This window comes from Tenrec ecaudatus, chromosome 7 (assembly GCF_050624435.1).
Source record: "Tenrec ecaudatus isolate mTenEca1 chromosome 7, mTenEca1.hap1, whole genome shotgun sequence".
In the NCBI taxonomy this organism is placed as follows: Eukaryota; Metazoa; Chordata; class Mammalia; order Afrosoricida; family Tenrecidae; genus Tenrec; species Tenrec ecaudatus.
The window spans coordinates 155,506,381-155,530,278 of NC_134536.1; the positions used below are offsets into that span (position 1 = coordinate 155,506,381).

At 42.3% G+C, this 23,898-nt stretch overlaps 1 protein-coding gene and 1 pseudogene across 1 annotated transcript; both read right to left on the bottom strand.

Moving 5' to 3' along the window:
• EEF1E1 (eukaryotic translation elongation factor 1 epsilon 1) lies at positions 1-23,576 on the bottom strand. The gene is made up of 4 exons (XM_075554138.1): positions 23,435-23,576; positions 19,900-20,100; positions 8,119-8,214; positions 1-601 (listed from the first exon to the last, which is right to left on the bottom strand). Exons 1-4 carry the CDS (start codon positions 23,519-23,521, stop codon positions 461-463), a joined length of 525 nt encoding a protein of 174 aa, XP_075410253.1. The 5' UTR covers positions 23,522-23,576; the 3' UTR covers positions 1-460.
• LOC142453004 (large ribosomal subunit protein uL13 pseudogene) lies at positions 1,516-3,091 on the bottom strand (annotated as a pseudogene).
• Positions 23,577-23,898: the final 322 nt, after the last annotated feature.

The following is a 23,898-nucleotide window of genomic DNA, read 5'->3' on the forward strand; positions in this document are numbered from 1 at the left end:
CCACATTTACTAGCTCACATAAATATTTTAAAACAAGTCCATCTTTCTTCCCTTTCCTTGGCACAATTTATTATAGATGATAATAAACAAACTAGCTAAATGTCCATTGGTGAAAAATGAATTTTAAAATACAAAAGAGAGGTGATCTAATAGCCAAATACGTCACCCATGGAAAACATTATTTTTCCTTATGGATTAAGCCACTGATTTGCAACTTTTATTAAAATTTCACCTATAAGTCACGATAATTTATGACTTGATTTTGACAACAGTTTTTACATTAAAAAAATTGCAAAATGCCAACCAAAGAACAAACAAAACATTCTAACAGAAGTGTACACTTTTAAAATTTAGCTCCCGTCAACAAATAATGACTATCAGTTTATGCTAGTCCTCTGGTCCAGAATGCATTTTTCACTTGAAACGTGTAAATAACTCTTCTGTGGGGCCTGGGAAGCTTCTAATGGGAACTGGTATACAGTCTGTTCTTGATGAAGACAACGCTAGTCAGATGCTGCTTGATCCCTGGGTGGTGCTGAATGTGGCCAAACCAGCGAGACACGTTCAGGTATTTCTCCTTCTCTTGAACTGTCAGCTCAACCTAAGAAGAGATTCAAAACATGACAGAGGCATTACATAATCATGCCTACCATTTTCACTTGAGCAGGCGGTACGAGACTGTGGGTAGGGAGGAATGGGGAACAATCATCAAAAGTAAACACATTCCATTAGGAGTAACAATTGTTAACTATCCGATGAGCTGCCTGCTTAATGGACTTTATCTTCACTTTAGCATTAAATGGGTCATCTACAGAAATTTCAGGACCTCGGCAAATACAAAGTACATATTATACCCAGGGTCTGTGGGCCACAGAATTTGTTTCATTTCAATGCAAAAGAAGGTAGGGAAAGGCAGCTCCAAAGACTTAAGATACAGCTCTTCCTCGATCTTCCTGGTAAACCTAAAAAAAGGTTTATTGGTATTTAATGCAGTCACTAGACAAGAAAGAATCACACCCTTTGTTTCTGAGTTCATTCTGACTCATCAACCTTCCAAGCCCCATTAGGGTTCCAGTCTGTCAATCTTTACAGAAGCCGACTGGTACCCCTTTGTCCCATGGACTGGCTAGTGGCTTCACACACCAAACCTGGTCAGCAGATGGGCTTTTAACCACTACACCACCATGGCTCCTTGATAACACACAAGGGAATAGGACGTACAACTCAAAAACGTATATTTAAAAGTCTTTCTATTCTGAACTTTTAAACGCCTGCTGGTGTATGCGTGTGCATGCTATTGCTGCTTTTCTACTCAACTCTGGAGAAAAACGCACTAAGATAACGATTAACAAAAACTCTCAAAAAAAATCAACCCAGTCACTCTATATGCATCACTCATAGAGCTGTCAATCTCTTGGCAAGCTCTTCTCATGATGGATGCCCTGTGGCTATTCAGAACACAGACTAGCTCCAGCTTGCAAGCAAATACAGGGCTGGATGCATGAATTACGGCAGAATACAAGATAATACTAACAACAAAATTAATACATACACACTAGGATTTTTTTCAAAGAAATACTTAAATCCTCTTTTCATTTTATATTCACTAAAGGCAATTTACAAGGAGAAACACACACATACGCTGGCTCCTTTCCACAATATCGTCTTTTCAGAGCTCTTTCATTAAAAAAGAAAAAAACAAATCCCTACTTAGTCATTTTGTGAGGTTTTCAAACACAAACTAAAATACACTGAAAACAAAGCACGCCCATGCAATAAAGTACCAATGCTTGACCTACTGCTCCAACTGTCTACCCACATTAGAACCAGTGCTAATAGGTCCTATTTGTATCTCGGAACACCATTTACTATTACAGGGGTCTCATTTAAAATAACAAAATACAACATACAACAAAATTATCATTGTCCAAAATAGGCATTTCACATTTAGAATCTCCAGTGCATACAAAGACCCATAGTATAAAATCATTTTGCCAGAAGACACATGCACCTTTTCCAGCATCCTCTTAGAGTCTCAATTAGAGCCTGGGAAAACGACAACTGACCTCAATTTGTTTTGGTGAACATTAATATGTGAAGCTTACTGTGAATAAGCAAAAGGATGCACTTCTTTCCACCAAATTTTCAAGTTTTAGAAATTTGAGGGAATTTCTTGGGATATTTAACTTAAAACATTGATTTCCCACCATTCCTTCTAGCTGACTAGTTATTTTTCTTTCTTTCTTTCTTTCTTTTTTTTTTGAAGGACTAAGTCTTTATTGGGCTCGGACCAGGATTCCATGGGTCTTTACAACCTCTGAGTACTTGATCTTTGTCTCCAAGTTCTTCTCGGCCTGTTTCCGCAGCCTCACGAGCTGCTCCTCCAGGGTTGCTGTCACCGCCTGGTACTTCCAGCCCACCTCATGGGCTAGTCGGCCCAGGTAAGCAAACTTGCGTGTGGGCTTCAGTCGCACCACCTTGAGGGCAGCAGGGACCACCATCCGCTTTTTCTTGTCATAGCGGGGCGTGATCCCATCAAACATGCTGAGCCGGTCCAGGGCAGCCTGGCCCCGCTTGGTCTTGTGGGGCAGCATGCCTCGCACGGTTCTCCAGAAGATGCGGCTTGGGGCCCGGAAGTGGTAGGGGCCGCGGGAGGGGTTGGTGTTCATGTGCTTCCTGAGGAAGGCCAGGTACTTCAACTTGTTTCTGTAGAAGTTTCCTGAAATGTTGGTGCCCTCACAGCGCACCACCACCACCTTGCGGCCCAGCAGCACTTGCTTGGCCACCATGGCCGCCAGCCGGCCCAGGAGATGGCCGCGGCCATCGAGCACCAGGACCTGCCCCTCCGCCATCTTCGGCAGTAATTGTAATAGTCACTGGCTCCTCTTTACCTCTGGTGATTCTTGGCTCTACTGAATCCTTCCTTTGTATTTGTAGAACCCACGCCCTGCTGTTGAGTATATTCTGCCTCACAGAGAACCTAGACAGGACTTCCAAGATAAACCTTCATGGGACTAGCCAGCCTCGTCTCTCTTGCAGAGTGGCTGGTGGGTTTGAACTGCCAACCTTGCAGTTACCAGTCCAATGTCTAACTCACAGTGCCGCCCTGGCTTCTTTGTAATATATATAGGTACTCTACAAATAGTTTCATATTAGCAGTCAAATAAACATTAGTTTCAACATTAAAGCCAGGTAGGTTATAGTCTTAGTTAGTCCTTGGTTTACCATGAAGGCATGTGAAAGAAGGCATTACTAAATTACCAATTTCCAGATTAGGAGAGGCTGCTCTGTGCTGTCTTTTCAACAAGGCACCACACTGCCATTCAACCATTTTGTTTTTGTGGTTTGTGTTACTGGATTATTTTGCAGTTACTTTTTTTATTTTCCCTTTCCTTTTAAAAGAACTACATTAAGTCCATTTGTGCTTCAAACTTCAACACAAATGTATGCTTCAAACTTGGTAATCTTTCAGTCAAGTAGCACATATTACAATAATTATACAATATTATAATAATCTTCAGTAACAGTCTGCTCACAAGGATCAGTATGTACCAGGGAAATCACTTTGAGAAAGCAGTGAGTCAACTGTTCTCATAATAAATAAGTTGCACCAACTGGGAGTTTAACAAAGACAGCCAAGCACAGTATTCCTCAAAGGGAGTTCTGATAGACTATAATTAGAGCAACTCAGCCACAACTAATTGGGCTCACACGGAAACAACACAGTGGGACTATAAAACAATTCAAGGCTCCTTGAAAGCATATTAAATACTTAATAATACAAATGAATAAATTATGAATTGGCGAATGCATGCTAAATATATAGGCCAAGCAATACACCACAGAAAAAACCCTGATGAACACAAGCAGATAGCTAATCTGAACTTGGACTCTCCCTAAATTCAGTACCAAGGAAGAATCCATTGTCTTCTTGTCTGTGTATTATTATACCTAAGTAGACCAGGATGAGATGGGATTACTAGCACAAGACAGTGCAGCTCTGTTATTGTACAGGAATCCAGGTGAGGCCAGTACCTGGGAGGGTATTTATGTCTTCTATGTGTGAACAAGAGGGTGGAGATGATGTTTTGTTGTGTGTGAAGTCAAGGCACCAACCCAGAAGGATGGTCAACAGAATTATTTACACCCTGGTCCATTCAATTTTGCTTTGACAAAGATAAAGCATAGTATCCTCAATCAGTACATCTCAGTCACTATATACATTCCAAGACAGGACATCTAAATAGGTACAGATGACTAAGTGCTGTAAATTGAATCTTAACAGGAAGATCTGAAAGGACCACTGAGACCCCGCCCACAAATCAATGCTCTCTAGGACACCTGGGTTCACTTCACATCACATGACGAAACAGTGGTGTGAGTGCTTTGGCTATCTGGCACCATGGATTAGGAAATTGCTGACTGTCCTGCAGAGTACTCTACAAGAGTTTCCGTTTCCTCACGGAATTCCCTTCCCCTACCGTATAACCGACAAAAGCCAGAAGAGAAAGAAAATGAATATATATATTCCTAGTTTGCAAAACTTTTATTTCACGATGTTTAGTTATGTAATACCAAAATGCAATGTCAACCATGAATGACTTAAACAGTTCATGGAGAAATTCCATTATCTATAACTGCATGATTCCATGAACTTTTTGAAGTCCCTCATATGACTTTGAAAAAGTCAAACCACTCTAGTGCCTACGCCATCTCTAAGGTCACCATGACTGTAGCCATCTAGTCTTGCGCAAATCAAGTTCTAAGAAAGCCTTCCTCCAGTTGAAGAGGGAGAATGCAGGCGCCAGGAATTTAATGACAAGAACAGCAAACCCCCTTTACCTTGGAGGCTTTTCACTTTGAAATGAGGGAAGGAGTGCCAGCCAGCCAGCCACATCATCATCCTACATTCAAAAAACTACTAAAACACATTGACCCTAGAACGGAATAGAGAGAGGCTGCTGTGACCACAGGGTGATTTCAAGTTCACTTGAACTTTCTTCAAATGTAAACAAAATTACTTCTGAGTTAATTATATTGGAGCATATAACTAAAGATCACATTTTTTCTAAGATTATACTTTTATATGAAAATAAACAACCTCCCGTGGGAAATTAATTTATAGAGATCAGGTGGCTCACTTATCTGATAAGCACCTAGCTAGCCAGGCACTGTGCCAGGAGCTGGGAAGGGGAAAGAGATAAACAGATGCTATGCCTCCGGGTTTTGCTTATACTGACTCATCTTTTCCCTTGTCCCACTTGATTCCTGTTGAGTCCACCTCACATCAGTGAGCCTCATCTCACCGTCCTAAGTGTTGTTTTCGATGAGACATCATCTTCTCATCCTGTTTATAGTATTTGTAGGAAAGATCATCATAAGCTTTTAATACTACCACTATTTCCCAAGGCCATTCAAATTCAGCAGACTGTTTTCTGGTAGTTTCATGATTCTATGGGCTACCTTTCCTGAACTCTCTCTTGAACAGATCCCATGAAATTCTGAACATGACTCTGGCCTGAGCTACAGTTTCTCCCATTCACTAACACTTTTCATGTAAAATGGGCTATTTTTTTAAACAACGAGGTCAATACTTTCATAAAAGGAAGTTTGAATCTTACTTTGTCTGTCTCCCTCAAATACTGAAGAGACAACAAAAGACCAGCACCCACTGTTGCTGGGCAATCCTGTAGGGCAGAGGACACTGCGCCACAGTTCCCGAGGCTGTCTCCTATCTCCCGTGGAGCTGTGGATGGGCTCCGAGCACAGACCTTCCGTCAGCACCTCAACAGTTAACCACTGTGTCAGGTGGCTCCAACTACAGCAGGCATATATCATAAGGTTCTGATTTATTTTAAAAGCTTGTCATCAAACAGTATGCCAGGGCTTCAAAAAGTTGGCAGAGAAATGGAATTAAAAATAAAATCCATTGGGGGGGGGGGCAATTTCTTGGAGCCTCTTTGCGCTCTCCTCCTGAATCACAATCACACTAGGACATGACAATAATGATGTGTGGAACTGAATATGCTTACTTAAGTAGCTCACAGGTATAATTCTCAATGAAGCTAGAGAAAATGCAAATTGAGAGGTTACAGCTTGGGGAGGGGAAGGGAAGGGGGCGAAGAACCACTGAATGACTGTTCCACCGTTATTAGGGTTTACAAAGGGCTCTGCCATACACATACGTGGGCCAGAAGGTCTGGCTTTATCTTGGACTTTCCAAAAACTGAGCCGTCTTGACCATCCTATGCATTAATTTATAAAAAGGATACGCCACTTCCTCTATTGTGAAACACAGAGGATTGGGGGCAAATATATATGTATTTGGTAATTAATTATACAGAAATAGGTTAAGGAAACATCTATTCATATGTGTCAAAGACAATATGAGATAGGGTTGTTATGAATTTGAGCTGCTCTTGGCTCAGCAACTTACAGTTACTAAGGGAAAAATGTAAATCAACGTTAGCTGGAGCAATCTACGCAGTAGAGGAACGGGAAGGACCACTTCATGGTTTAGGAAGTCAGAGAAAGCCCAAAAAATAAATTAGTGTGGAAGTGAGTGACAACTGAAATAAAAATTTGTGAGGACTATTAGGGTTCGGATCAAGGAGCAAAAGGGAATAGCGAACAGACCTGGAGCTGCACTGCGCTGAGGAGGCTTGAGAGAATGTTCTGGCTGAAACTGAGGTGTCCAGGGAAGTGAGAGGATGGAGTTTAGCAAGGAACAGGAAGGTCTCCCATACAAAATAAATGAGAGGGAAGAGCTATTTAATTATTCCGAGAAAGCAAAAGACACATGACAATGCTGAAAGACGGTTCCAATGGCAAGGTAGAGGTGAAGAAGGAAGATTAGAGAACATTTCCAAAGCCCAGAGCAACAAAGTGAGCTGCAGAACAAAGACCAGCAGCTAAGGAAGAGACACATGTGAACAGAGGAGGCCTGGAGGTTTAGACAGGATGCAAATGTTAAAATGGACACACGCTGGAAGACTGCCCGGTTTCTAGATCGAGCTGTTGCTTTCTACTTAAAGGGTATTTGATCTCCCTATATTCAGTTACCTCATCTATGAAACAGAAGTGATAGTAAGAGCACTACCCTTACAAGGCTATTATAAGAGTGAAATGAGTTCACAATTATAAATCATATAGAATAGTGCCTGGAACAAAGTGTCGCGGAAGTGTCTGTAATTAAGTTACAGATGGAACACAATTTAAAAAAAGGAACTGACCACATAGAAGGAAAAATTAAAGACAGGAGAAAGAAAGAACATTGAATTCAGGGCAAGATTCAGAAGAGAGAGAAGAGAGATGGGGTGCAGGACAATGAACAGATCAGTCAGCACCAAAAGCAGCGCGGACCTTTCTCAGAAAAAGACAAGCTGAATGAAGATGTGAAAGCAAGTGGGCAGGCTGTCGGAGGAAGACCATCTGGTGACGGCTGAGATGAAGAGGAGGAAGAGATTTAGTTGAGGGAATTCTTTGAAATAAAGAACTGATCAGTGCAAGAACACAGCTGAAAAGAGATCCCGTACACCTGCAGTGACATTAATCTATAGCTTCACGGTTTCTACAACTGGACAAGGATCGGGTATAGGGAGAATGGCATCTATTTGGACTGATAAAGAGACAGGGATTTACAGGAAAATGATGATGAGTATAGAGTAGAATGGAGGTGCTGAAGATGTGATCAGGAAGATGGGGTTAAAATGATGCAGCGGGGGTCTTGATAGGAAGAGCAAGAGTCCAGCTACTTCCCAGAGTGGTGGGAATGGGGAGTAAGAAAAGGAAGGCCTAGCTAGATGAGAGGTTACACAGAGGTTGAAGTGCTGCATTCATTCTGCAGCCAGAGCAGTGTGGCAATGGTAAAGTGCACAGAGGGGCTAGAGAAGCTGTTGCTGAAAGAGTGGAAGCAAAGGTTGAGAATTAAACAGGTCAAGAGAGGTACTATGTTAGGTGGATATATGAAAGAAACTGTTGCATATGTGTATTGTTTAAGAAGGTCTCATTTTTATTTTATAATTTACAAAAATTATAACTTAACCAGAAGATAAACATCTACATAAGTCATCATGCTGAATGACGGGTAAAAACACCAATAAGTATTCAAATACTTACTATAAAGTGGTGCAGTCCATAGTATAACAGAATATCGGCTAAGGTAAAGTTATAGCCCGTAAGGTAGACTTTGTCTTCAAGATAAGAATTAAGTTCCTAGAAAAAAAAACAAATTAATAAAATATTAATTAAAAAATAGTACTGAAGTTAACTACCATGTTTGTGTCATTTAAAACATTTGAGAGAATCAGAAAAAAACAACAAAGAAAAAAACCCAAAATATTTAACACATGTGATATTTGACATTAATATAGTTTTGTTCAAACTCACAGGCCTTATGTCGGTTACTACAGTAAAAAATTTAAATCTTTTATACTGAAGAGGAGCCTTGATGGTGTAGTGGTTATGCACTGGGCCGCTAACCTCACGGGCAGCAGTTCGAAACCACCAGCAGCTCATAGGCTTTCTACTCCTATAATGAGTTTGTTTCAAACCCACAGGGGAAGTTCTACCCTGTCCTACTAGGTCACCATAAATTAAAAAAAAAAAAAAATCTTGAAAAACCCTAATCTAAATTATTACCTGACAGACTAGCATGAGTAAGACAATTTTGTGGAGGAATATGTTTAGATAAAAATAATGTACATACTTTTTGGCTTCTATGCAATTTAGGATACTAGGAAACTATATGAAATTACATTCAAATTTACATTCAAGTTAAACATGACAACAAATTTATATGAGGGGGCAGAGAAAAGTTTGTGGGTAGCTGAGTTAAAATCATGGATAACCTTGAAGAAACCTTTAAGAAAGAACACTTTATGAACTTTACATAATACAATATTAGATAGTATCAGAAGTTCCGCTAAAGAGTAGTTATAAAACATTGCTCAATAGTCAAAAGTATTTACTCCAGAATTCCTGGAGCTGCAGAGAGAGAATATTGTTTTGCTTCTCAACGACATCCCACAGCGATGGCATAGAGTAGTTCAATAACAGTCAGAAAGTGCTGGCTAAACTGAATTTTTCTCTTGGAGTTTGCCTAAGTCTTCAGCTACAGACGGCAATTTCCAAAACGGTCCATGAAGCTAGGAGCTGTACAAATGATGGCAAAACGGAAAGAGGACAATGAGGAGGTGACAGTCACCGAATAACTATAAAAACCTTATTTTGATTATAAAAAACACATAAAAATATTGTCACTAAATTTTAAGAATTGTAAAAAACAGTCTGAAACAATTTCTCATTGCTTTGTACAGTGGGTATTCACTGCTATCCTAGTTAATTCCCACCCCTAGTATGGAATTTCTATTCCCGGTCATTTTAGGTAGCACCATATGAAGACTACAAGGTCACAGGAGCACAAAGCCTCATCTTTCTCCTGCACAGCAGCTGGTGGTTTCAAACAGCTGACCTTTCAGTTAGCAGCCCAACTTGAAATGCACTTCGTCGTCAGAGTTCTAAGAGTCAGTTATCAAGCCTCTTAAGCTTCTTTAATGAGCTGATTAGGTTCTCTTCCCCGATTAGTATTACAAATCGGATTTTCCCTACAAATGACAAGACTTCACTTAAAATAAATACTCAAAGAACAAAACTGATGCCTGATGATCACTTCTTTTTTTTAATAAGTTTTTCTAACATGGCCAAACATTTAAAATAAGTCTCCTATTCTATCTCATTTCTTTTCCGTCTATTTATGAAACTGTCTAATAATAGAGATAAATTGAAAACATAGCACAGCAAACAACCATATAACCATCTAGATCCAACTAATTTTTGCTTTAAACCATCTACTTTTTAAAATTACATGAGTCACTTAAAATGGTATGAACACTGAAATGGACCTTCAAAAGAAATGAGCCCTTGCACAATTATCCTATAAGCAAAAGTCTTATTTATTTTTTAAAATTAATTTTATTGGGGCTCTTATAGCTCACAACTATCTAAGCATCAATTGCATCAAGTATATTTGTACATATGGTACAAATAGTTGCCATTCTATACGAGGCATTGCTATCAACTCCTGTTTTTTCCCTCTTCCCTCCTCCCCCCTTGTGGCCCCTGAATGAATTAGAAATTATTATTTTCCTATCTAACACCGACTGCTTTCTCCCTTCCCCTGTGGCAGTGGTTTTCAACCCATGGGTTACGATCCTTTTGGGGGCTCAACAACCCTTTCAAGTAGCAAAATTAAGGGGGAGAAAGAGAGAGTGGAGCACATCCCGGCCCACCAAGCCTTGACAACAAGATTCCCACTCAGAGCAGCCAATCCACAGAGAAGACCACATGGCTGGTCCCCCTAGGAGACACGACATCCCTCACTGACCTATAGACCTACAAGGGACAACACTGTAGACACTGTGGGAATTCTGCCCGATCTGATTTCACCACACTGAGAAAATACACTATCAGCATGGAACAAACAGCAAGGGGAACAGAGCAATGAAGCCCCCAGGGAACACCAAAAATAGACTTTGGGGCCAGAGCTTGGCGCCCCAACAAACTCAACTGGAAAACACTCCTAAAGGCCAACAAACAGTCCTTGAACTAACTACAAGCTTTTCTTTCTTGTGCTGTTGTTTTTTGTCATTGGCTTGTTGGTGGTGGTGTTTTGTTTTCTTTTGTTGCTTGGTTTTGCTCTATCTTATTTTTGTGCATGTTATTATCTCTGCTGGTCTGTCTAAATAAGATAGGCTGGATGAACAATCTGGAGGAGAAAACAATGGGACAACAGTTCCAGGGGGACATGGGAGAGGGGCAGGTGGGGGCGAAAGGAAGTGGTGTTAACAACCCTAGGGACAAGGGAACAAGAAGTGATCCAAATCGGTAGTGAAGAGGGTGTAGGAGACCTGGTAGGGGATGACCAGGGGTAATGTAACCAAGAGGAATTACTGAAACCCAAATGAAGGCTGAACATGATAGTGGGACAAAAGGAAAGTAAAAGCAAATAGAGGAAACAGCTAGGAGGAAAAGGGCATTTATAGAGGTCTAAATAAAAGCATGTACATATGTAAATATATTTATATATGAGGATGTGGAAATAGATCTGTGTGCATATATGTATAGATTTAGTATTAAGGTAGCAGATAGACATTGAGCCTCCACTCAAGTACTCTCTCAATGCAAAAATACTTTCTTCTATTAAACTGGCATTCCATGATGCTCACCTTCCCGACACAATAGCTGAAGACAAGGCGGGTGCATAAGCAAATGTGGTGAAAAAGTTGATGGTTCCTGGCTATCAAGAGATATAGCTTCTAGAGTCTTAATGGCTTGAAGGTAAACAAAGCGGCCATCTAGCTCAGAAGCAACAAAACCCACATACGAAATCAGCCCAGTCCAGGTCAAGTCCACAAGTCCAATATTAGCCTCTAAGTCCAATACTAGTCCACATAGCCACTCGCAATGATGCCAAATGCAGGAAGATCACAGGCTGGTGGGTGGAAAGTCTTTTAGATCCAGTGATGTGGGAGCATCTCCAGGGCTCTGGCTGCCATGTGGCTCAGGTTTGTTAACAGAAAGGTGAAACAGAAAGGTCTGCCTCTTCTAATGGCAGGATCAAGAAAGAGTCTTCATGAGAAGGCTATGCCCACAAGGAGGGATCAATCAGGCTGTGAGCTGATTGGCAGCCTAGACTTCACTCCTTCATTCTTTTATCAAGTTGACATGAAATTGTTTTAGCTACTACAACTGTCTTTAATAGACTTCAAAAGGAAAGGACAGTAACACAAGTATTTCATTGTAATAGATTAGAATTGGGCTTAACAGTTGCTTCGAAGGCCTACTGGACCACACGAAGCTCAGCCTTTGTGACCCTGAGACCAGAACTGCATCGTGCCTGGATATTGCTGCTTAATATTCTGAAAGAGATCATAATACAAGGTCCAGAGAGAGGCAGGGAAAATGTGGAGCAAAATTAGAAAAAAGTAAAATAATAAGACAGACCTCCTACTGTGATAGCAACTGGTAGAACAGTTGAGAGTATGGCCTTTTGTTTCCCTTTAAGCCAGCCGGGGCCCAAACAACGGGCCTATAAGATGAACAACAAGAGCACTATATAGCCTTCCTAGAACAACCAAACCTTCCAATCAAAGGGCAGCACTGAACCAGGGATAAGGCTCAGAAGACAGGTAACTGATTTTCAAAAGGGATGTTTGAATGTTCGTGCCAACATTGCAACCATGGAAGAATACTACATTTCTTTCTCATTACTCTAGGAGCAGGGTGGGAAAACAATAAGACTTGTTTGTAATTGGGTTTATAAATGCAAAGTTTTACTTACACATTTGGTTTTAGAAGCATAAATATAATTCAAGATGATCGATGTGGGGCATGGAAACACTTACAAACTGTTTTGCTCTAACAGCAATCTAGCTGAGGAATTACTAAGGGGCAGAAGAAGGGCAAGCGTGACAGTGGGGCAGGAGGAAGGTAAATAGAAACAGGAAGTACTAGGAAGCAAAGCTATGGATAGAGTTTTAAACATAGGTGCGTACATATATAAATATATTAATTCATAAAATAGAGGTATTGGCCTATACACACATATTTATATGGCAATACAGTGAGGTATTGGATGCACTTTGAGCCTCTGCTCAACGCAAGAAGACTTAGTTCTAACAACCTGCCATTCTATGATCCTGACCTTCCCAGCACGATCATTGAAGACAAATTGGTGCACAAGCAAATGTGGCGAAGAAAGCTGATGATGCCTGGCCATCAAAAGATACAGTGTCAGGAGTCATAAAGGTTTGAAGTTAAACAAGCGGTCGTCTAGCAGAGAAGCAACAAGCCCACAAGGAAAAAGTACACCAGTCTGTGATCAAGAGGTGTGGGCAGGATCAGGGTCTTCATCAGAAGACCCAAAACATTGTTGAGAATGAAGGAGGTCAGAACAGAGACGCAAAACCCATCTATGGGCAATGGGACATCCCATACAGAAGGGTCACAAGAAAGGGCACAGGAGAGCTCGGATGAAACATTCGATCGATATCCTCTGGTTCCTTGAGACTTCCTTATCCCCCCTCCTCGTGCCCCGCCCCCGCCATCATGACCCTAGTCCTGCCTTCTACTTCCTTCTAGACCTGAGCTAATAAACCCCTCAGGAACAGAAATGGGAGTATTGATACCAGGAGGGTAGTGGGGAAGGGGGAACCGATTGCAATGATAGATACATCATTGCCATCCCCAGGGGGATGAACAACAGAAACCACGGAGCAATGGTTCTCCACCTTCTTAATGCCGTGACCTTTAAATACAGTTCATATTGTGGTGAACCCCCCCAACCATAAAATTATTTTCGTTGCTACTTCATAACTAATTTTGCTACTGTTTTTAAATCCTTTTATTAAGGGTTCATACAAATCTTATCACAATCCATACATACATCAATTGTGTAAAGCACATTTGTATATTCATTGCCCTCATCATTCTCAAAACATTTGCTCTCCATTTCAGCCCCTGGCATCAGGTCCTCATTTTTCCCCTCCCTCATGAACCCTTGATAATTTATAAATTATTATTTTGCCATATCTTACACCGTCCAACATCTCCCTTCACCCACTTTTCTGTTTCCGTCCCCCAGGGAGGAGGTTATGTATAGATCCTTGTAATCGGTTCCACCTTTCAAACACACCCTCCTTCCACCCTTCTGGTATTGCCACTCTCACCACTGGTCCTGAAGGGATAATCTGTCCTGGATTCCCTGTGTTTCCCGTTCCTATCTGTACCAGTGTACATGCTCTGGTCTAGCCAGATTTGTAAGGTAGAACTGGGATCATGATAGTGGGTGGGGAGGAAGCATTAAAGAACTAGAGGAAAGTTGTATGTTTCATCGTTGCTACACTGTACCCTGACTGGCTTGTCTCCTCCCCACTAACCTTATGTAAGGGGATGTCCAATTGCCTACAGATGGGCTTTGGGTTTCCACTCTGCACTCCCCCTCATTCACAATGATAATGATTTTTTTGTTCTTTGATGCCTGATACCTGATCCCTTCAACATCTCGTGATCGCACAGGCTGGTGTGCTTCTTCCATGTGAGTTTTGTTGCTTCTGAGCTAGATGGCTGCTTGTTTACCTTCAAGCTTTTAAGACCCCAGATGCTATATCTTTTGATAGCCAGGCACTTATAAAGTTCTCTCTTATACATATATAAATGTCCATAAATTTGTTTCTCTAGTCACACTAGGCTAATACAACAGTTCTATTTACTTTGTATTTGGCTAATGTGTTGGGGTTTTTTGTGCGAACATGGCTCCAATATGGACACATGGAGTCTGTCAGTCAGGGTGCAGCTTGATTGGAGGCCAGCCTCTGCTTCTCTCTCTCCCTAGTGATCAGAACCATGGATTGAGCCATCTTGCTCTGTATCGAATGTCTTGATGCTACATAGCAACCCGTTTCTCTATGCTGCTGCTGCACTACTGGCCTCTGCTGCACCTTCCTGCTGTTGCAGCCCCACCTTGATGTGTCTGCTACCTGCGGGCTGGACTCTTGCTTGCCTTCACTGGGGGAAGACCCCATACCTCCCAACAGCCACTTTGATGTCTACTTGACCTTGGACCAGCGGCTGACGTGAGATGGAAGGCCCTTCAGTGTATTAACTGTCCAGGAAAGGGAGTGGAACTGAGCCCTTCGTACTGCTGTGTGGACTTAGCCTTTTATTCCTTCTCGCTATATAAACCTATCCTCAAATATACAATAAGTGTCCTGATTTTGTTTGTCTAGTGAACCCTGCCTAACACACCTGATATCTCACAATCACTTGGGGCGGTGGACACGCTTGTCTCCCTCAGGAAATGCACACACGGGGGCATAGGGGAGCTCCCTGGGAGTGGTCTACCAGGACATCAGGAATGAGGAAATGATAGTCAAGATGGATCTCTGAGGGAATGAGGCCTTAGGTTTATTTTCAACCAATGATCTCTTCATACCTTTAAAAATATAGTTTAAATTAACATAACTCCCTCAGTTGTCCAACAGCTCCAAGCTGGAACTTTCCACTACTTGAAGAGCAAAGCTTGAAATAAAAATCTTATTGGTGCACTATAGTTTAGCGAAAATCTGACTTGAAAAACTGGCATTGGCCAAGAGCAGGTCGTCCCACATCGTGCCTCAGACACAAAGGGGCGACTCAGCCCTCAGTCTCGGGGCCGCTACCACTCAGACAACAGTGCTTGTGCTCTCTCACTGCCGTCAGTCAGTGCTGACCTACAATGGCCCTCACAGGTTTCTGAGAACGTAACTGCGGGCAAGAGCAGAAAGCCATTTCTACTACTTCTCCTGTGTTTGTGTTAGTGTGTGATCTCAATAAAATATCAGATAGCCAAGGATCCAAAGAAAGTCAGTGATAACAGCAGTAAATTTAAGGGGAAACTGTGAGAACCACAATAGCGTTTAAGAACGACATCACTGCAAAAGCTTAATGAGATCACTGCTTGTCTGATCTGGCAGCTGAAGACGGCATGATGAAGCAACATGGCTGAGTCAATATAAACATTTTTAAGAGGAAAATGCTGCTAAAACAGTCAATCTAGTAAAAGGTGCGAAATTGTTAACTATGAAACAAAGACTGAAAAGTTACTGTTAATTTGGGTAAATCAGAAATAACTTGAGGACAACAGCGTATCCAAGACAGAGATGTGGGAGAAGGCTAAAAGCCTCCAAGGTGTGTTTGTAAGTGGGATTTTGGGCAGCGGAACCAATCACTTAGTTTTCCATTACTTCTTATGGGAAAAATGCATTCAGTTCTTGAACTTTTTGGTTTTCTAACATGAATATGAACAAATTGGGTTCAACATCTGAGGTATTACTGTATTTCCCTCAAAGTGATCAGTAAAATGTTCCCGACTGTGTAAGACAATCTCAATTTAAGTTGCCAACTCACATAATGACAGAAATAAATTTATAAAGGGTTTCATGCTTATGTGATTGAACAATCTCTAAGCTTCCCTCTAAAGTTTTCGTATAGTAATCTTAATTTTTATAGAAATAAATTAAAAAACGATCTCATTTGGAAATAGTTTTCATTCTTGGTGACTCTGGAACCCTAATTCAGTTCATGTTTTGTAGGAAAAGATTCCTTCATTCTAATTTGACTTCTGCAGGGGTGGGGGGATGCAAATCTTAGAGCAATAAGCAAATGATAAAGGGGATGAGTTTTATTAGATTACTCAAGTGTTTTAAAACTGCAACCCATTAAAAAATATCACGACAAACAATCATCCCTTACCAAGAGTGGCACAATGCTCAGTTATTAATCATAAGGTCAGTGGTCCTACTCCTTGGGGAAAAGACGTGTCAGTCTGTTTCTGTAAAGCTAATAGCCTTGAATATTCTGTGGGCAGTTCTAGCCCATCCTACAGGGTTGCTGGAAGAGCAACTGACTGCTAGCAGTCCGTTTTGGATTAGAATGTTTTATGAGGAAAAAGCCTGGGGTGTTGTAATAGCTTATATAACTGTAGACTAAACTGGTTTGGGAGGGGCATTGCCAGGCCCAGTTCTGAGGAAGAGGCATCTGCAGGGGATGGAAAGGAGGTTCAGGAGGTAGGCAGTTGGTTAGAAGGAGGTGGAAGTGTATTCCAAGGAGAAATCATTAGAGACAGGTGCTGAGGGCTGTTGTGCGACAACAGTGATGATTTATTAGCAGAATAAAAATAAAAGCAGATTTTGAATCTGCTCCTATTTTTGCAGAACCTAACACTACACTCTTTAACAGGAAATGTCCATCTTATTACAGAATAAGGCGCGACAGTGCCTCTGAAGCACACAGTAATGCGTCCTCATCAACAACTGACAAAACAGTTTTGAACAACTAGTATTTTTCTATGGGAAACATAAAGAGTTGAGAGCCCTTAAATAGAAGCAAAAACTCCTGAATTCTATAAGCTTCCCCATATCAGGGTAGAAGAAACTTGTTCATTGTGAAAGCTGCATTAATGAGCTGAGCAGACACATGTGCCTCCTCTCTCTGTAACAAAGATCAGTTAAGAAGGTTTTGCTGTTGGCTGTCACGGAGTCCACGGTCGACTCACAGTGACCCGCGACCGAGGATATCGTCTATGCATGGGCACATCAACAGATTTGAACCAACCACCTTTCAATGAAGAGCTGACAGTTTACACAGTACATCACCTGGGTTCCAACAAGCTTTCAAAGGGTTCAAGTGTGTGATGATGACTTGGCCATGTACTTTTATCAAATCTCACTTTTGACCAAGGGAGTGTCTGAAATGAGCTGACTGGTTATATATGTGTGTAGCATGGAACATTAACAGTAATAATGGCCAGGCAATACCTACATTTACAGTTTTAAGTGATAATTTAATTCCAGTTAGAGGTATTTTATAATCTTTAATATATGTAAACAGAGGCACAAAGAGGTTTAGTAACTTGCTCAAAATCAACTAGTAGGCTGTGGAGCTGGGATTTAAACATAGTCAGATCCAGAGACCATCCTTAGTCAGTACATGGAATGCAGACACATTAAACAGAGGTGTGTGAGGGTATGTACACATACATATATACATGTTACATATATATAGAATAGACATATTCTATTTTGAAAGCCTATGCTCTCAACTATTAACCGTAGTTATCTCAAAAATAAGATTCTATTTTTGTTTTAAAGGGAAGACTCAGATTCCTTAATAAGCTGTACTGCTTTAATGTCTTAATATAAACATAAATTACATATATCCACATGTATAAATTATAAAAATACGAAGCTTACAGAATAAACGTAGCTTCTTTAGCCAATGTTAAGGCATGCCCCATGCATTTGAAGACTTCTGTGCTCTATGAAGAAGTAATTATAAAGTTAACGGTGAGCCAGGAAAATAGAAAATAGCTTGTAGGCCATTAGACATCCCCTTACAGAAGGGTCTTGGGAAGGAGACGAGCCAGTCAGGGTGTGATGTAGCAACAATGAAACATACAACTTTCCTCTAGTTCCTAAATGGTTCCTCCTCCCCCACAATCATGATACCAATTCTACCTTACAAATCTGGCTAGACCAGAGGATGTACACTGGTACAGCTAAGCACTGGCAACACAGGGAATTCAGGGCGGATGATCCCTTCAGGACCAGTGATGAGAGTGGCGACACTGGGAGGTAGAGGAGGGTGGGGTGAAAAGGGGGAATCGATTATAAGGATCTACATTTAACCTTCTCCCTGGGGGACCGACAACAGAAAAGTGGGTGAAGGGAGATGTCAGACAGTGCAAGATATGACAAAATAATAACATATATTATCAAGAGTTCATGAGGGAGCGGGGAGCGGGTGGGAGAGGGAAAAATGAGGAGCTGATGCCAGGGGCTTACATGGAGAGCAAATGTTTTGAGAATGATGAGGGCAGTGAATGTACAAATGTGCCTTACACAATTGATGTATGGATGGATTGTGATAAGAGTTGTATGAGCCCCTAATAAAATGATTTTTAAAAAGTAAATGTTTAGAAAATAATGTTGGCAACATATGTACAAATATGCTTGATACAATTGATGTATGGATTGTTGTAAGAACTCCCATAAAATGATCTGAAAAAAACAAAGCTTTCTCTATGCTTAAAAAAAAATGAAAGAAAAAATAGAAAATAGTAAATAACAAAAAAAAAAAGTAAATAGCAATGTAATGTGAATGATCAGGAAAAACAAACAGGTGTGTTTTGAAAAGATGAGAAAACTCTAATGTACAAGATGGTACAAGTCAAAACCTCGTTCTACATTGTCCACAAAGACAATGGTCTACATCCAACTTTGGTGAATAGCAACTGGGATGTTAAAAGCTTGAGAGCAGTCATCTCAGGTTAGGTATGCATCTACTCACTAAGAGGAAAGACAAATCAAGACACTTGGAAACAATAAGCCTCCCGGCCTAATGGGCCACACAAAGATCAATCTCCACAACACTGATACCAGAAGAACTAGAGCAGTGGTTCTCCACCTGCCTGATGTCGTGACCCTTTAACATAGTTCTGCATGTGGTGGTGACCCCCCAACCATAAAATTATTGTCACTGTTACTTTATAACCGTAATTTTGCTACTGTTATCAACTGGGTGACCCCTGTGAAAGGGTCGTTTGATATCCTCCGCCAAAGGGGTCACGACCCACAGGTTGAGAACCGATGAACTAGATGGCCCTTGAATAATACCACCAACTATTCCAAAAAGGATCACGCCAGAAAGACTGGGATCAGAGTGGGAAGAAAATCCTAAGAGACCAGGCTTACTGTTCAGACCAAGATGGGTATGCCTGAGACCATGCCATGACCTGTAGTTACCCCGTCAGCCCTGGAACTGAATTCACCCTGTAGCTCAATTTTCAGCCCAACAGTAGATAGGCCCACAAACTTCAGAAAAATCAACCATTTGAAATAAATAAGGGCAGCATTTCCCTAAAGACAGAGTTCAGAGGGTTAGGAAAGGAGGAAGGATAGACACAGGAAACACAGGGAGAACAGGGTCAGTGAAGGTACGATGAGGGATTGCAATGCCAGAGCTGAAACAAAATGCGTAGGAACAGGTGAACATAAAAAGCTGACAATCTGCTCAGTGACCTTCACCCAATTAACAACACGGTAGCTAACCACCAACAGCCTGTCTCTTTTCCAACGTACCGCTGTGGTCCAAGTTATTACACTTAAATCTTATGTCTGAAAAATGGAATCGCTTAATTACTGTACAAAAGTTGTGCTTGGAAACAGGGTCTGTCATTTGGGTCATAAAACGTTTAGGGTTGACTTTAGCACAGCCATTCTTACAGTCAGTGTGAGTCACTGGCAAAGCCCCAAGTCTGAGAGAGGTTCCTGCATGTTAGCCCACAAAGAGAAGTCACAGTACCTTCAGCAGAATGCGGATGTCGTCTTTACTGGAGTGTCCATCTACCTGAGTGACCCTGTATTCCAACCACTGCTGCACGACTGCTTTCTCTTCGGCAGTGCTCCCCAGCAAAGATTCCTTGTTGGCTTGCCTGACTAGATGAGCTGCTATTGTTGTTAATCCTGTTAAACTCACACCATTGTTTGTTTGAAGAACTGGAATCTTAAAAAGATGAAAAGAGTCTTTCAGAACAATTTCAAAAATAAATACCCCCACAACTGCAACTCCTAAGTAACGGCTGCATCTTTAAACAGTTTTTCAAATACTCTAGGATTTGACTCTAAGGTACCAAACTATAAACAAATATCAATTAGGAAAGCAGACAGTTAATTTTCAATTTGATGACAGGTGCGTGATGTTGAACTGATAATAACATTGCAAAAATTAATAAATATCTCTAAACAAATGACATACCATAAGTATGTGTTATTTACCAGGAGGGGAAGGGGAATGTGGGGGGAGAAAGGGGAAACCGATCACAATAATCTACTTATAAAGTGGGTGAAGGGAGACATCGGCCAGTGTAAGACATGAAAAAATGGTAACAATTTATAAATTATCAAGGGTTCGTGAGGGAGGGGGAAAAAGATGAGGAGCTGATACGAAGGGCTCAAGTAAAAAGATGTTTTGAAAATGACGATGGCAACAAATGTACAAATGTGCTTGACATAATGGATGAATGTATTGTGATAAGAGCTGTATGAGCCCCCAATTAAAAAAAAATGTGTTATTTATAACTGTAAGAGGGGAACTTCTAAAAACCTGTGGAAAAAGTTTTCCACAAACTTCAAGCAGGCCTCATTTGAACCAAGATGAAATCCATTGCTCTGGAGTTGATCCCGACTCACAGGGAAGCCATTGCTAGTGCAGATCTGCCCCAGGGGAGCTTCTTGACTGTACTCTTTTCCAAAAGTTTGCACAGACTTTCTTCCATGGAGTTGAGGAATGGGCTCAATTGAACTGCCAAGTTGAAGTTATAAATGACAGCAACATGGACTTCATGTTAATGTGGTTAGAACCAGCAAATGAGATCGAGCCTCACTCACTGCCCCCGAGTCGATTCTGATTCACAGCAACACTGTAGGATGGGGTAGAACAGTCCCTGTGGGTTTATGAGACTATTTAAGGGAGTAAAAAGCCTTTCTTTCTTTCGGGAAGTGACTGGCTGGCTGGTGGTTTCGACTGCTGACCTCCAGGCTAGCAGTCCAACATGTAACCACTATCCCTCCAGGACTCCTTTACGCCACAGGGGCTAGTTTAGTGCTGCTAAAACTGGCTAGCTCGTTAACTAGGTTAATAACTGGGATGCTGATCTGACTGGACAACCACCAATTTTGTATACTCAGAGTACGGTTGCTGCCAGCCAATATTTCATATTAAAAAACCCTCCAACACCCAATTGAGGCAACTGATAATAAAAGTCTGGCCTTTTGGGAGCCACCTGCTTTTCATGTCCAACCCATGCCTTTTACTTGCTTAAAATAAATTGCCAAAAAAATAATTTGTTTTCTCTATGCAAAAACTATGTGGGGCACCTAAAGGAAAAATGGAAGGCAGACCAAGCACAAATAAAAAGTAAACAACTGCCATTGAGCAAATCAGCAAGGAGTATTTGCTTGGGAAGACTGATGTTCTTGAGCCCCAAAATAACACAGTGATTTATACTTTGCTGATCAGGTTCATACAAGCACTTCCCTACAATCTGTGATGAACACAGGAAAATGGTATACAAAAATAGGCCACCTACAAAAAAGGAAAGGCAGCATCTACAATGGCAACCTCTCTACTTTTCAACATCTCACCTACTTCCCATTTGCTATATAACCCACAACCACTGCTGTTTACTTCCTGGGTAAACTACAATGCTACTACTTTGGGGGCATGATTTTAACACAGGCTAAGTGAAAGGATAAGAAAAAGTATGGACAACATAATAGGTGTTGCTTAGCAAACCATTTCCAAGGTACAACATATGTATTGGTCTTGCCACATCCATTCTCGGCTTCTAAAGCATTCTCTGCATGGAGCACAGTGAAGAGATGAGGTATCAGGTATCATCAGAACAGAAAATCTTACCATAGTGAATGGGGGGGCGGGGGCTGGGAGTACGGAGTGGAGACTCAAAGCCCATTTGTAGGCCACTGGACATCCCCTTGCAGAGGGATCTCGGAGAGGAGGCGAACCAGACAGGGTGTGATATAGCAACTATGAAAAATACAACTTTCCTCTAGTTCCTAAATGCTTCCTTCCCCCACACCATCATGATCCCAATTCTACCTTGCAAGTCTGGCTGGACCAGAGGATGCCAGAAACACAGGAATCCAGGGCGGATCAGGACCAGTGGTGTGAGGGGCGATACTGGGAGGGTAGAAGGAGTGTGGGTTAGAAAGGGAGAATGATTACAAGGGTCTACATGTGACCTCCTCCCTGGGGGACGGACAACAGAAAAGTAGGTGAAGGGAGACGTCCGACAGGGCAAGATATGACAAAATAAGAATTTATAAATTATCAAGGGTTCGAATCAGTACCAGTGCTTGCTCCCCTCCGATCCTTGTTTGCTCCTCAAATCTTCTCACCCTCCATATTTCTCCACATCCCTGACAAATGCCATCGAATTAATTATTCTCTCTGCATCTACTCCTGTGTGCTTCACAAACTGGGAAACCCAGCAATAACAATAAAAAAATAAGACAAAATGGCAATAATGATAAGAATATTTTTTAAAATTATCAAGAGTTCATGAGGGAGGGAGGAGTACGGAGGGGAAAAATGAGCTGATGCCAGGGCCTTACGTGGAGAGCAAATGTTTTGAGAATGATGAGGGCAATGAATGTACAGACGTGCTTTACACAATTGATGTATGTGTGGATTGTGATAAGGGTTGGATGAACCCCGAATAAAACGATTAAAAAAAAAGAATAAAACCCTGCCAGAAGCGACTCCTTCGGCGCCACTCAATGCAACATCTCCCTTATTCTCTGCGTGTCGTGCACTGAATCTGGACTCCGAAGCTCCACAGAAGCGTCATCGAATCCCCCAAGTGGGGCCACGTTTCCCCAGCAACCTATCCTTCAAAGTGGCGCCTTTTGCTCTTGTCATTTAAGTAATCGCCGGGCGGGGCCGAAAAGCGAACTCCTGGAAGGCGGGGAGAAGCGCCGTGTTCCCCACGCCCGAGGCCTGATGCCCGACGCCCGCTGCTACCGGGCCCGGCAGCACCAGGTAGTCGCCGCGCCAGCTAAGAATGACAGGACTCGTTGCGGGCCCTCCCACCACGGGCAACGCTTTCCTGGAATGGGAGACGGCCGTTCCCAGAAGACACAGTGCCGGGCGAGTGGAGACCGGCGCAGCTTTCCCCGGGATCCCTCGCCGGGGCTACGGCAGCAGCTGGCCCGGGGCTGGCACGTGGGGAGCCGCCGGGGCAGCACGGGGCCGCCCCCTCACTGCGCCGCGGGCCCAGGGAACCCCGCCGGCCCCCGGCGCCATTCCCGCCTCTCACCTGGCGCTCACCCTGGGCCCCGTATTTGTTCCTTTGACTCAGCCCCAGGGACTTCTCAAGCAGCTTCAACTCCGCGGCGGCCGCCATCTTGCGGCGCGAGCTTCCGGCCAAGGCGGGGCCCGGACAACCAGGCGTGCCGCTCATTGGTGGACGTGGCGTCCCCACCCTCCCGTACGTTCCATGCCATTGGCTCAGCGGAAGGGGGCGTGTCCATGCGCGTACGCGTAAGAGGCGGGCCCGAGGAAGGGGCGTGCTTTAGAGGTGAATCTGATATGAATGACATTCCTTATGCTCTCGACCATCCCCATTCAGGAGCGCTGGTGGTGTCTTGGTTAGGGTGTTGGGGCTGCGATCTGCTTAGTCGGCAGTTCAAAGCCACCAGCAGCTTCGTGAAAGAGACAGACTGGGCTTTCTACTCCTGTAGAGTTACTTACAATCGTATGTAAAGTTACATAAGCGACCAC